Source organism: Lachancea lanzarotensis, scaffold LALA0S03 (assembly GCF_000938715.1).
Source record: "Lachancea lanzarotensis genome assembly LALA0, scaffold LALA0S03, whole genome shotgun sequence".
NCBI lineage: Eukaryota > Fungi > Ascomycota > Saccharomycetes > Saccharomycetales > Saccharomycetaceae > Lachancea > Lachancea lanzarotensis.
The window spans coordinates 579,032-593,469 of NW_019212881.1; the positions used below are offsets into that span (position 1 = coordinate 579,032).

At 45.8% G+C, this 14,438-nt stretch overlaps 6 protein-coding genes across 6 annotated transcripts; 4 read left to right on the forward strand and 2 right to left on the reverse strand.

Annotated features, from left to right (window-relative positions):
- Positions 1-417: 417 nt before the first annotated feature.
- Positions 418-1,209, forward strand: PUN1 (LALA0S03e06502g1_1; the record flags this gene model as incomplete). Its single annotated transcript, XM_022773348.1, has 1 exon — positions 418-1,209. The coding sequence occupies one exon, from the start codon at positions 418-420 to the stop codon at positions 1,207-1,209; it is 792 nt and encodes a 263-aa protein (XP_022627831.1).
- Positions 1,210-1,470: 261 nt separating this feature from the next.
- Positions 1,471-3,501, reverse strand: FAT3 (LALA0S03e06524g1_1; the record flags this gene model as incomplete). Its single annotated transcript, XM_022773349.1, has 1 exon — positions 1,471-3,501. The coding sequence occupies one exon, from the start codon at positions 3,499-3,501 to the stop codon at positions 1,471-1,473; it is 2,031 nt and encodes a 676-aa protein (XP_022627832.1).
- A 2,667-nt stretch (positions 3,502-6,168) lies between these two features.
- On the reverse strand, positions 6,169-6,693 carry MTR2 (LALA0S03e06546g1_1; the record flags this gene model as incomplete). The annotated part of the gene is made up of 1 exon (XM_022773350.1): positions 6,169-6,693. One exon carries the CDS (start codon positions 6,691-6,693, stop codon positions 6,169-6,171), a length of 525 nt encoding a protein of 174 aa, XP_022627833.1.
- A 914-nt stretch (positions 6,694-7,607) lies between these two features.
- ASH1 (LALA0S03e06568g1_1) lies at positions 7,608-9,266 on the forward strand (the record flags this gene model as incomplete). The annotated part of the gene is made up of 1 exon (XM_022773351.1): positions 7,608-9,266. One exon carries the CDS (start codon positions 7,608-7,610, stop codon positions 9,264-9,266), a length of 1,659 nt encoding a protein of 552 aa, XP_022627834.1.
- A 922-nt stretch (positions 9,267-10,188) lies between these two features.
- Positions 10,189-11,562, forward strand: SPE1 (LALA0S03e06590g1_1; the record flags this gene model as incomplete). Its single annotated transcript, XM_022773352.1, has 1 exon — positions 10,189-11,562. One exon carries the CDS (start codon positions 10,189-10,191, stop codon positions 11,560-11,562), a length of 1,374 nt encoding a protein of 457 aa, XP_022627835.1.
- A 382-nt stretch (positions 11,563-11,944) lies between these two features.
- LOT5 (LALA0S03e06612g1_1) lies at positions 11,945-12,874 on the forward strand (the record flags this gene model as incomplete). The annotated part of the gene is made up of 1 exon (XM_022773353.1): positions 11,945-12,874. One exon carries the CDS (start codon positions 11,945-11,947, stop codon positions 12,872-12,874), a length of 930 nt encoding a protein of 309 aa, XP_022627836.1.
- Positions 12,875-14,438: the final 1,564 nt, after the last annotated feature.

The following is a 14,438-nucleotide window of genomic DNA, read 5'->3' on the forward strand; positions in this document are numbered from 1 at the left end:
CTCAAAAATGCCGTAAAAAAATAGAATGCTACAATTGTTCGAATGAATAAACTACGATAGATTAGTTATCCGAGGCTTTTACGACGGGCTACGTTGAATTTCATCTTGTCTCTCTGTCGTCACAGTCTTACCAAGGCCAATGTTCTCTACTACTAATCATCCATGAAGTTAGATGTTAATTAATTAAAATGGTAACTGGCCCGCTAGAGAGAGACCTAAAAATATCGGAACTAAAACCAATCGTCAGTAAAGTAGAACACGCACCTATATAAACTTACATAAATACCATCGTCGATCTGCGATTCCCCAATTGTGAATCTTGATCTGAGTTTTGAATTTTTGTCGACAAGGTTCTTTGGAAAGTGTCTGTTTTTGATTCAAGGCCAGCTAATTTTGAGTTCTGAAAAAACACCAAAAATGGTCAATTGTATATCGCTCTTTTGTGCAGCATTTTTGTCGTTTGCCGCATTGATCCTGGCATGTGTCGCATGTGCGGGATCAACGAAGAACTACTACCCTATTAACAACATTTTTGAAGCTCAGCTGGACCTCAGCAAGCTAGACGTGACAAAAGTGCTTCCGGAGCTACCACAATCTTTGTCATCATTTGATACTTTGGGATTGCCCTCGTACGTTAACGTAGGTCTGTGGTCCTACTGTGTGGCAGATTCGGCCAAAAAAGTCACCAGCTGCACTTCTCCGTCCGGAATTCAGCAATTCGATCTGCAGCAGGTCATCAAGGACAACATCGACAACAACCAGGTGGCCCAGCTGATCTCAAGTCTTGCCCAGATTGCACTGCCCGAAAAACTGCAAGATAACATGACTTATTACAATAACCTCGTGAAATGCAGCTTCATAACGCTTCTCATTGGTATTATCGCCAGTGGTCTCAATATCATCGCCAACTTGTTGCGTTGGGTCCTGCATTTTGCGTTTGTCACTTGGGTTTCTCGCTTCCTTTCAGTAATTGCTTTCCTAGGCCTTATCGTCTCCGCAGGAACAAGCACCGGAACCTACGTTTACATCAAAAACGCATTGCAATCTAACTACGACACCTATGGTGTTAAAATGAGTCTGGGCCTTAACTTCTACGCAGTTTTATGGGCTAGCGTTGCTGCAGCGCTCTTAAATTTGATATTCCTATCTGCGGTAAAATCAAGACGCTACTCTTACATGCGTCCTATCGAGGAAAAGCCTCTCGTTTAAAAGACGGTGTGTATAATTCCCCTCATTTTGCATATTCAGCTAGCACTCCGGGCTCTCCGCGTCTTTCGCTAATTCGACACGACATCTGCCTCCGTTGAGCTCACCATCTCATAGGCCAGGTTGATTAACAAGCCAGGTAACCCCAACCTCATAATTAAGCATATATTTCGATTACACAATGATTTCGCTCCAAACTGCTAGTGTATAGCGGAAATCAAAACAACAATAGTAGAAAAACTATCATTTTAAAGAACTTTTTTCTTAAGCAACGACGACTTCGTCATGGCTCTGCTGAGGTATCGTACCATTCCGTTTCTCATCGGAAGATGTTGTAGCTGGCGCTGATAGCATGTCCTCTGCCGCTGACGAACGGCCTCTTCTTGGTGCTCTCACTAGGAAAAGCAAGATAAAAGTGATAAACGTTAAGGCAAAAGCTGTCCAGATCAATCCAGCATATGCAGAACCGGTATAAAATTGAACATTGTACCTGTCATCATAGGTGTCACGTTTAATGATCTCAACCAACGCGGCAACAATGGCACCTGAGACTAGCGCAAAAACGAAGGCCAAAAACGCCAGAGTTTTGGCGCCAATAAGTACCCAGTACCTAGACTTATCGCCCAAAAAGAACAGTCCCAGTATTAGCAGCAATAGGAAAAATGACAGGATAATAGTTAGCAGATTCAAAGCCAAGACTGCCCTTAACGCGGGTACGTAAGAGGATTCTTTGCTCTGCAACTTCCCGTTCAAATACAGGTTATCCTTCTGTATGTCAAGTGCCTGCATGTATGGTTGGAAATCAGAATTTTCGAGCTGATCATAGAGAATGTCGCGGAGATAAAACGATTGTACAGCATGCGAAGGCGTACATTTCTGGATCTTACCATTGCTTAAGCCGCTGCACAAAGTGAATATAGCCAAGTGGTAAGTAGAATCAACTCCCAAATTGTCTAGAACAACTGGCATCACTTTGTTCAAAGTGTCTTGAGTGATGGCTGTGTCCCCTAACTGCGTTCCGCCCAAAATTTTGAGTAAAGGCTCGAAAGCTGTACTGTTCGCTTGGAAAGCTTGCATCAGCCCCATGACAGAATCGATGGTACCAGTTGAGTTTTTCGAGTCAGTGAATAAACTAAAGATAGGTGACACATTTTGGGAACTGGCCGAAGAATTTGATGACTGGATTTGCTGCAAGACGCTTAAAGCCATTGAAGAGTTTTTAGAGGAATCTAGGATATCTTGAAGGCCGATTAGCTGAGTAGTGCTAGCGTCGCTGGACGAGTTTGCCAAAGTTGCCACTGAACTCAATACTAGGGTCTGATTTTGTGAATTTGACACTAGAGTGGTGAAGGCGTTGAAAGAGCGGTGCGCAGAGGAAGAAGTGGTGGCGTTGAGTTGCAGTAATCCTTCAAGCGTAGTTAGTGTCGAAGTTGAGTCACGCGTGTTGTTGAGCAAAGTCTCGACAGCTAGAACAGCCGGACGGACTGATTCAGGCACAGAGCTCAAGACCTGGTTTAGTGCAGCTTGTGGATTCGAACTACCGGCGCGAAGGGCAGCGAGAAGAGAAGCCGACATGTCATTGGAAACATTTGCGGTCATGAGGGTGTTAAGGGCACCCAAAGTGATAGTCGCATTGGATGATTGTTGGAACAGGGACAAAACGGGGGCAAGCTGAGCACGATCACTAGAAGACTGGTTTTGCAACACCACCAAAGAGTCTACCGATGCTGTGGAGTTTTTGGAGTCGGATAGAAGCCCGAAAACGGCACGCTGGGTGGCAGGATTGGTCGAATTCGAGGTTTGGAGCAGTAGACCCAAGCCTTGTACGGTTTCGGTTGAGTTTTGCGAATCCTGCACCAGTTGGCTGACAGCACCCAAGAGCTGAGATGAGCCTTGGGAAGCGTTGTTGGAGACAAGCATGGGCGCAACCAACGCTAGGTTCGAGACCGTGTCTGTGACATTATTGGAGCTGGCCAAAAGCTCGAGCAAGGGTTTGAGAGCAGGCGTGTGAGACACAGATCTGAGGGCATCGAAGATTTCGGAGAAGTTACCACCTCCGGAGACCAAAGTAGGACTGTTGAACAGACCGATCACGACAGAAAGCAGTGGAGCCGTTGCCGGGATCACTTTTGTGACGTTGATATGGGAAATGTCTGCTTCGCCCAAATAGACATTATTTATGGGTGAGTAATTTGACGATGAGCCTGCGGTTGCCACGATAGTCAGGATGAACGCCGTAAAGACAAACAGTGCTGCTATTGCCAGCACTGGAACCGGTTTGGAGCCTGAAAGCATCATTATTTTTTTCTATTTCGAAGCCCACGAAAAGAAAATAGCGAGTACGACCTTAACTGGAGCCTTTCAAGCCCTCTTGAACACTGAAACACAACGCAAACGCATCCTTATATAGACCAAAATTTCAAACCAGTTTTGAGCGTGAGGTCGTCCATGGACATGAACCACAACCGTTTGACACAGAAACCTCCTTGCCACGCTCTCCAAACCACAAGTTTCATCAGGTTTCTCCGTTGTGATGACTGGATTTCGCCTGATCTCGAAAGTTTCTCCAACAAAATGGGCTACGGCCGTGGAACGGAACGAAGCGAAGCAGCGGGTGTGGTGATGAGAGGGCCGCTTAGTGAAGTAAAAGATACGGCATCATAATCATGCATCTCGGGGTTTCACGCATCTCATGTTTCCCTTTGTGGACCAAGGGTCCTGTTAGGAAGAGAAAAGAGTCGGTGAAACAATAACAATAGCAGCACAACAATAGCAGCAGCAGCAGAAGCAGAAGCAGAAGCAGCCAAGAACTATGTATAGTTCCATGGTTGTTGTACTCGATGACATGACGCAATTGGTATGGTGTGTGGAAGTGTATTCTTGCAATAGTACTCGCGATGGCGGTACTCGCGAGTGGTGGAAGAAAAAAAAGGTCAACAAACTTTTTGTGTTCCAAACGAGCCGCTTCCCAACGGGTGGTCGAGACCCGTGCGGTCTTGACTGAGAGTTTCGCGTGCCTGTTGGAATATGGTCGAAACGCTCGAGAAAGTGTTCGTACCGTAGCCGCCGGGGGTGACTGGGTGGAGGAGTGGTGTGGGTGTGGGTGACTGGGTGACTGGGTGTTGGGTGACTGGGTGTACGGTAACTGGGTGTTGGTGACCGGGTGGGGTGTGGGTGTAGGTTGACTGGGTGTAGGTAAATGGTCTTGGGTGTCTGGGTGTAAGTTAATAATTCTGGTGTCTGGGTGTAAATCGATGATCCTGTGTGTCTGGGTGTAAATCGATGATCCTGTGTGTCTGGGTGTAGGTAAAGTTTGTAGGGCGGCTTTGTGTTGGCCTAGGTGTAGATGTCATTCATGTTTGTCTGATGGGAATAGTAGAAGCCTCTTGGGACGGTAACAGCCATGTTTGCAAGAGTTACGTGTCTTAACCAAAGTTTAGGTCGTTCTACTCTATGATTTTGAAGTTTTGGTAAAAGGATGTTGAACAAGGAGGAAAAGACCTCGAACAGTGTTTTGTGATCATTCTTATTTCCTGAATTTGTTAGTAGAGCTCGTGTGTAAGTGGCGAACTGTAGCTTGAAAAGCCTTGTATGAGTGATATCGGTAACATCTAGCAAACGTACTTATTTGCCTGGTCTTTTTGACTTGTTTTTCTGTCCGAACCCTAGAACTTGACCACCTTGGTATCTACAGCTTCCTTATTCACCACTTAGCTGTCTCTCCCCTGTTTTCACATCCGTGGGCGGCTAATCTCGCAAATAGCTTAGTTTGAATTTCCGCGTCAAAAAATATTGTCGCGATCTTCCCCCAGTATATGGAAAACCATCCGTTACCGTGTTAATCCAGGATCGTGCGAGTTGGTTATCGTCTCAAACACTTCATGGTGTCAATCTGTCGGCTAATTCTACTGCCCTTGGCACTCGCGATTGTTGTCGGGACCTCTGTCTCTCTAGCGGCAGATCCATGACAAAACGATTCGAACACGTGACGCTGTGACAGCGTCAGAATTAACAAGATGTTCAAAGAATCTAGAACTAACAGGAATGATGTTATTGAGGCTCTTCTTCGTTTGCTCAGTCATGATTTGCTCTAAGTGAATGGTTATGGTTTGTGAATCTATCTATCTCTCTGTGGTTCTTCTGGTTATTAGTTTGGTACATTCTGCTTGGCCAACCCACTGATAAACGATTTTTGGAGCAACTATAGGGAACAATCGGTAGCGTTCAGGAGCTCAGCCCATTGGTAAAGATAACCTAATAGAAATCCTGCATTGCTTGCAAATCCTGCATAGCGTTGACGTATTCTTGCCTCATATACGATTGGTCCATTTCACAGAGCTGAATATGTTATTTCAGACTAATATGTCATTCTTATTACGCAATTGGCACTATCTCATATAGTTTGCCAATCCCAACAGATGTTGATTGCACCAAATGGCATCACGCGGTTCAAATTCTCCTGTAGCAAATTCATCGATGCCTTTTGCATCCCGAACACTGGAAATCTTTTACATCCGTCAGCGACGGGACATTTCCGAGAATTTGTATAAGAAAGGACGTTTTATCCACCCTACAAGCTCATTCCATTTATACTAAATACATCACGGAGAGATAACCCTAATTCAATAAGACAATAGTCTACATCTTACAATAATGGATAAAATCACCCAATGTATGGGACGACACTCCAGAAACAGAGTCTCAACGCGAGTATAAATAATTGTAGAGGAAGTCAGCGGAGAATCCATTAGTCTAGATATCTCTTACCACGTCTGGCATACAGTTGCTATGATTAACCGTTTATACATCTCGACACACTGACATATAGTGACATCAAACTAGGTGTCTCCCAAACCAACAAGCCGGGAAACTCACTTTTCCTCTATACATGTGCCAACGCTTTAGTTTCCACTGTCTTGTGCCAAGATTGTTCCTCCCCTTCTCCCACCCCGTCTCGCACCACTACACTGACATCAAAGAGTCGTCTGGCTTGTACACCATTGTATAGTTGAAGCTGTATATTACGCTGTTATGATCACCATTGAACACCCGGTCGTCAAGAACGAGCTGCAGAGACGTTCCAAAATATGGACCCCACATTGGTCGTGGTTTGGCCGCAGGCGCTCTGGGACCAGCCCCAGCATTTGCAACGCCTGCAAGTTCGGCAACAGCCGAGTCCTGGCCCTCTTTGTCTCTCCCACTCTCGTCAAATCGTACCTTTCCGTTCACACTGCATATAGTGGTTCCTGTGCCTGGAATGACATGATAATCCAACCCGGTCAAAACGTGTTGCGTTTGCACCACAGCACGTTGCCACGTTTCCAGAAATACCGCTGGCTGTGCAAATGGATTCGCGTTCACAATGATTTTGCTGTTAGCAGGATCGAAACACTGTAGAAATGGTGCCAATTGTTGCGAGTCTTTCTCGTCCAAAAAGGCAAACACTTTCTTGATAAATGTATCTACCGCCTGTGACTGGCTATTCATCGTCTGAGGGCTATCACAATGGTCACTGTGGTATGGTTAGAATTGGTTCAAAATGGAGGTCATCGCGCGGCCAACTTTTTTTTCAAATTTCAGATCATCATCCATCCATCAATTTAAATTATTATCACTCGAGATCTGAAAGCTTGCATAGATGCAGGAAAGAACGTGGAGAAAGGAAAGGAGAATCACTCGCTTCAGTTATCGAAAACCATTCAATGGTTGAAAACAGCGCGTGAACTCATCTCTCTTGCGTCGAAGTTCTGCCAAGTCCAAACTTCTCTCTTCGTATCATTTCTGACGACGAATCTCTTCGCCAGCCTTTCCAATATATATAATTATATGCAGACCAACCCTTCAGTTTGTTAAACAAAGATTCCAAAAATCATCATCGAACCCGCCCGCTGAAATAATCTTTTGTTTTTATAGTACGCTTGTTTCTAGCTTGAGATCGTAGCCAGCAGGTTTGTTAGTAAACTGATTTCTTGTGGTCTTTGCAGTATTCTACGAGCCTTCTTTTCTTAGCGCATTCTTCCGCTTCGATTTGAACCTTGCGTCGTAATTAGCACTCCGTGAGTGCGATCAGGCTGGTTTGGGGGAAAGTGTTTGTAAATTGTCTAGGGGCAGCTCTTCGAATCGATTGCAGCATCTGGCCGCCCCATTTCAGTAATCCTGTCCTGCGATCTCGCCCGTCGATATAAAATATAACGGTTCTCGAACGAAGGTATACGGAAGGGTCCCAATGTATAGCGTGTGATCCGGATCTAACAACGCTTCAATAAAGTACATTCCATTCCTTCAATCCATTCGTTTGCGTCCTTTAACACGCGCACGCTCACTCGCTCACTCACTCACATTCTTTCTCCACTCAATTGTCACGATCCTGCTCACTCCGGAGTAATCTTACACTCATTTCAATGTCGACGTACCTTAATGCCCCAACCCTCGCTCCAATGACCTCTGCTGGTTCAGACGCTGGTCAATCTTCAGCAGCTCGTCGCAAACGGTCGTTTGATGACCTACTTTTGCCATCGCTTCCTTTTGACGCTACACACTACTGCTACCATGACTCCACTTATCTTTTTCAAGAAGCGTCTTTCAAACCCCAGGCTGATCACAAAAGAGCTCGCACCGCTCCTGCTTCCCCAATCGGAGTTCTCACCAATCTTACGCCCAAAGCGTCACCTCTATCGGCCAAAGCCAGAATCAATTGTGCGCCTCCGGCCCCATCACCTTCAAATTTTAGCGCTGGCGACCATTCTGCATCGCAACCACAGCAACTCTCGGGAAGCCAGCGCTATGAACCATCGACTTCGGCGTCTATTCCAAAAGAATCGTTCTACACATCTTCCTTGAACCTAGCATCTGTAACCCAAAGAAACAATGAGGATTCAGAAAGTGATGACAATCCAAATGTCTCACAAGCATATAACAATGCTCCTCTCCCCTCGCTAAAACACTTGCAATTACTGCCCAACCCAAAAATTCAAGAAAATGCTTATCGGTACCCAGACACATCCGAAAACACGCCCCTTTGGCGAGAAAGCTTGATGAGCTGGTGTAGAAGCGAAAAGTACGACGATTATCTGCAAATCAACAAAGAAATGCGTGATGTTTCCGCCTATCCAGCCGCAGGACTCAACATTCTTGCTAGTGCGGCATTCATCTCTCAAAAAGTGCCCTCACTACTGAATTCTAGAGACGAGTTTGATGGACTGTCGAACTCTATATCGCTGCATGGTGTCGTAACACCACCCATGAGCCCTCGAAGCGCAAACTCGACGACAAAAAGCTCACCTGTGTTCACACCTGCTATCAGCGACAAACTGGTACAAACCGTCAAAGAGAAACGAACCAAGGCCCACAAGAAAACTAACAGCTTCAAAGCTCGGGAAATGAAAAAGCTGCTGAATGACAGAAATGTTTTTTCCATGGACTCCAAAGGCAAAGTCTCCAAAGTTAGTAAGAACAGAACGCGCAGCATGCCCTCCTCACCACAACAATTCGTTCTCAAGCTGGACGCCTTGACTACACCACGAAGTATCGCAAAAAGCTCCCCAAAAGAAGCCTCCAGCGGCCAGGAAAGTATGGGTACTGAATCACCGCCACAACGCAGCAGAACTCCGCCAAGGACTCATGTATTTATGTTAAACGAACCACGGACCCCCCACACACCAAACACAAACTCTTCGATTAACAGTGTGCGGGTTGAGCCTTTCACGACGTACAGCCCTTCCTCCGACACGTCTGTCGTTGCAAACAGGAAGCTATCGTCACCAAAGCGTTCAGCGGCTCGTGCATGTATTTCATGTCACGCAACAGACTCGCCTTGTTGGAGGCCATCTTGGACCAATAGAAAGCAAGATCAATTGTGCAATTCTTGTGGTCTTCGCTACAAAAAGACGCAAACAAGATGCCTCAATGACTCTTGCCGCAAGATTCCTTCTAAGGGCGAGCTTGCAATCATGAAGGCCAATGGTGGCCTGACTCGAATGAGTCCGGATGGTACTATAACGAAAGGTCTGGGCTGCTTATTTTGTAACAGCATTGTAGAGATCAGGGAATACCGGAATTGAATCGATCGCCGATGACTTGCGCAGGAAGCTGGAAAGATCGGCGTCACAATGGGTAAACTACAGCATAAATAATTATATCTGGTAATATAGACGGAAAAAGCATAGGCATGATGTGTTTTGGTTGTGATAAAGGTGGTTGTACATTATCAGTCTCGACATCTGCTTGTGGATTTGGATTCGGCGTATATTAGAAGCCTGAGCAAACATTGGCATAATCGACCAAAACATAAAAATCGAATAGGTGCCAATGAATAAAAATGGGGGAGGGTATTGGAAACGAAATGCTATAAATCCAAGGAATGAAGATAATGATTTCATCCTTAAGTTGGGTTACCATGAGTTTTAAGAGATGAGCGTCACAACATTACAGAGTTACGTACAAATGCCTCAAAATTGAAGCTATCTGTAAACGGGGTACACGCAACTTTTGGCCTGGATGGTATTGCTCATGTCTAAAAATATCAGTAATATCTTCAATCTTTATGAGCTTGTACTTGGTGAAAGTGACTATATCATGTCGCAGGTTGTCTACGTATATAAGTCTGTGGCCAGGGTCCACAACTTAAAACAATAGCACCATTTCCAACGCTCCAGTGGACCAAAACCAAAATTTGTGTACGTACCAATGCTCTTAAACTTCCATAAATGGCTCTAACACTGCAATACGTCTCCGTTCTATATACGTTTACTACCAGTATCACTTATCAATGCTTCTGTCGCTGTCACTGGCTCATTACCCCATGGCTACTACCCATAGTGATGAAAAAAATTAAACATAAGCCGTTGAGTACATCGCAAAACATGTAAAACCAGATGGATATCCTGTCTAATTGTTTATTTCCTGACCAGCTCGGTAGTACTTCTTGATCGCCAGATTCCCGAGGACCTCACCAACAAGTAACAGCCGACTTTCTACATTGAAATGGCTACAATTCAGGATGTCAGAACCATGACTAGCACCGCAGAAAGCCGCGATCAAGTGTTCAAAACCATTGATGTGACGTCAGGAACTGGTCTTGGCTTACCATTGGATGGTGCAAAGGTGCCTGCGGCCACAAATTCGAGTTTGGGTGGGACTAAAGCGCATTCTTTGGTTTTCGAGGCTTTGCAGAATCGTGTTAACAGCGTTAACCAAGATGTTTGCGAGGCAGGCGACGAAAATTCGTTTTTCGTATGCGATCTGGGCGAGTTACAACGGCTGTACGCACATTGGCATGCAAAACTACCTCGAGTGCATCCGTTTTACGCGGTCAAGTCCAACCCGAACCCCAAGGTGCTCGAATCACTTTCCTCGATGGGCGTTAATTTCGATTGTGCGTCCAAATCAGAGATAGAAATGGTGCTGAAAATGGGCGTGAATCCCGCGCGGATCATCTATGCCAATCCTTGCAAAGCTTCGTCCTTCATTCGTTTCGCCAAAAACAGAGAGGTGCAGAAATCGACTTTTGACAACGTTGAGGAATTGGCCAAAATCAAAAAACACCATCCGGAGTCAGAACTGCTACTACGTATAGCGACCGATGACTCAACCGCGAAATGTAGACTGTCAACGAAATACGGATGTGCAATGGAGAACGTGGATCAGCTTTTGGCCAGAGTAAAGGAAATGGGACTCAATATGGTTGGCGTGTCGTTCCACATTGGATCGGGCGCTTCGGACTTTAGCACCTTCTACAAAGCCGTTCGTGATGCTCGTGAAGTCTTTGACCGCGCCAGAAACTCGTTCGGGTTTTCCAACGTTCATATTTTGGATGTTGGCGGAGGTTTCCACCTTGATACCTTTGACGAATCCAGTCACACGTTGAACTTGGCGCTTGACGAGTTTTTCCCTCCTACGGACAACGTAACGTTAATTGCTGAACCCGGTAGATTTTTTGCTGCTTCGCCCTTCACATTAGCGTGCCACGTCATTGCCAAACGGGCCCACAACGACAAGGAATCCATGCTGTACATCAATGACGGTGTATACGGCAATATGAACTGCATTTTGTTTGACCACCAGGAGCCTGTGCCTAAAGTGCTCTACCACGATCAAAAGTTTCATTACTGGGAAGACCAGCCATCGACTTCTTCCGTGAAGATCCCCCATTGTCCGCTCAAAGTCTCTATCTGGGGTCCCACTTGTGATGGCCTAGACTGTGTCACTCAGGAGTATTTCTTTAGACACGATATGGTCGTCGGCGATTGGTTGTATTTCACAGCCTTGGGGGCCTACACGTCTTCTGCCGCGACACAGTTCAACGGATTCGAGCAAGCAGTTGATGTTATATACATAAACTCTGCGAGCGAGCTGTGACATGGCTTTCCAGAGAGTTTTGACGTGCTTGTGAGAGAGACAAGCCATGATATTGACGATCGATGACAGCGTTGCACAGCAGAGTTCTGTTTGGACTTCTGGTATCGAAAAACTAAAAAAAGCGGCTCCAGAAGAGAATAAGAATCTCCCATCCGGGGAACTTGAATTGGTGGCATCAAATTCGAAAACCCGACCAAATTGCTAACTATGAACTGAAATATGAGTGTTGCGCTCTATCTAATACTAGTGAGTATCGCCAGCGTCACATAATAATGTTTATAATAAGTGGAAAAAAAATGGACGACGACGACTCTTGACGAAAAATTCAAGTAGAAGTATCTCATCGCATGAGAAAGACGGAGATAGAAGTAAGCTTAGAGTGATGCTCCACAATCATGAGCATACTTTGACATGTCGAATGGAGAGGACCAAGCCTACGGTAGAAAATGTGACGCCATTGGCGCTTTACCAACAGACACAACCGAGAATAAAAGGTGTAGCGTTAGACCGACAAAATGAATTGCCTATCTTGTATGGGGGTGGTAGGGAACTGCTGGTTGGACTGATACCGCCGCCCGGAGAGCCTCTACCGCTGGAATGTGTGGAATTGGCGGATTTTTTTGTGCTGAGCACTTGTATGGTGGTGTGGATGAATGCACAGGAAATTGGGTTGCAGATCCCGTACCAAAAGGTGGTTTACCATGGAACACGCTTGATCGAGGACCAAAAAGCGAACTCGGTGGGTTCCAGTATGGAAATAGTGTTGACGGTCCAACGGGACGCCACGTTGGACCAACTGTTTCCGCGGTCTGGTGGATTTTCAGAATGGTCGTCGGAATATCCGCTGGAGACCGTGGAATTGGTGCTGAGACCGCAGCACGGGGAGTTCGAGCGTGTGTACAACGACGAGCGCGAGACACTGTTTACGTTTCGAGAGTTTGGGCTGAATCGCGGTGACCGGATGGTTTCCAATTGCAATGCTGCGATTTCACGGTGCATGGACCTTTTTAGCACGGACGAAGAGCACGAAAACGACCCAACAGCATTTGAAACAGACTCCCAACAGCACCAGCTTGAAGGTTTTAATGAGTTGGATGGGGTTCAGTCGCACAGCGATATGGTGGTGCCCATGTACACCAACTTCGGCGCTGCAGACGACCTGGACGTCGAAGGTGACATCGGAACCTTGAAAGAAGATGGGTTGGACGCAGGGATGGCGTTGGAATTCTACGATGACACACCGCTGGCGGGACGTCGTAGTATGTGGGATTCCGGTCTAGAAGGCCGGTTCAAGAAACCCAAGGCCACGTGACACAAATCAATCCATGTACTCATGAGTACATCACTCCACACGGTCCAACAAAGCATATCTATCTTCTCTTCTCTGTTCTTAAATCCAACATTTCCAACAACGCGCCGCGCCCTTAAACCAACAAAGAAGACGAAGCGTACGATTATACCACCACCACCACTCACCACCCACGCATATTGAACCGTACCCGTAAAGTATTCACGCCCACTTACACTGTACTGTGACTAGACCTTTTTTTTTACCCAACGCCCTCAACAACCAACCGCACCAACACGGACCTTTGTGGCAGCGTTCAGGGAGACAGTAGAAGAGCCCGATACAAGAAAATACGTATATATATATAAAGAGAGTCAATTTGACGCCAAGATAGATTCTTAAACAACCTTTACTCAAGAGTTTTAGAATCTTTCGAGTACTAACGTTCCCGACAACTAGCCAGATAGAGTTACTCGTAACAGTTCCAATTTTCCCAGGAATTGCATCGCTACTCACACTTGCTTGTTACAATTTAAGGTATGTTTTAGCCGGAAGAAGAGGATTGAAGAAAGTTGGAAGAACAAGAAAACAAGAACAAGAATGGAAATGGAAACGCTACAAGTTTGTGATCCTTGTGGTGAATATCCAATATTAGCCGCCCAACACACATCTAAAAGGTACGTTTTCTACAGGGCTTGGCTGGACTCTCTTTAAGGGGGGCCTGTTTTTCAAAGGACACAAAAAACAAAAACAAAACAAACTGAGCCGGTGAGACACGGCCGTGATAAGTGAGCTTGTTTTGTTTCTTTACCTGTACCGGTATCATTGAGGAGAAAACCTAAAATCCAACAAAAAGAGGTGGAAATGCGGCAGTAAGGGAGGCAGGCTATTGAGAGGATGAGAAGGGCGACGGGGAAATGAAGGAAAACAGAGACAGAGAGACAGAGAGACAAAGAGACGGAGAGACAGAGAGACAGAGAGAGAAACAAAAAATTTGAGCTACAATTGAGTTTTTGGCGAACATTATTTATGATGATCTGACTTGACACATCTCAGTTTACCGTTTCGTCGTCTTTCAACCCAACCCCCTTGATGCCCGTTTTCGTTTAGAGAGTAGTGTCCGTCCGGGTCTGCTGGCTTCTCTTTTTGGGGGGTTTTTTTTTTTTTTCCCTCTCTTTTCTCTAAGGTCTCTCCCAGGCCTATTTTTTTTTCGCGGGTCCAGTGACTCGTCTGAGTATCCAAAATCTGTTGGGTTTTCTCCCTCATTCAGCGGCTTCCACCAACAGCGAGCGCCCTGGGAACCGCTGGCACAATCCCCTGACCTGAGGCACTCTCACAACATGTGCATTGAAGAAGAAATATACCGAGAAAGAGAGGCTCTGCTTCTGCCCTGTTCCCCTGCCCAAAGAAAAAAAAACTAAAACAGAAAGCGTATAATATCCATTCACTTTTACCCATTGGTTTTCGCCTTTTCTTCCCTGGTCTTTCTACTCCCCAATTGGCTTTCCAAAACCGGGGACTCGTCCGTTTTACTAACCACCATTCAATTGCAGCCATTTGTACCCAGCAAACAGCTTTTCCCAATTCA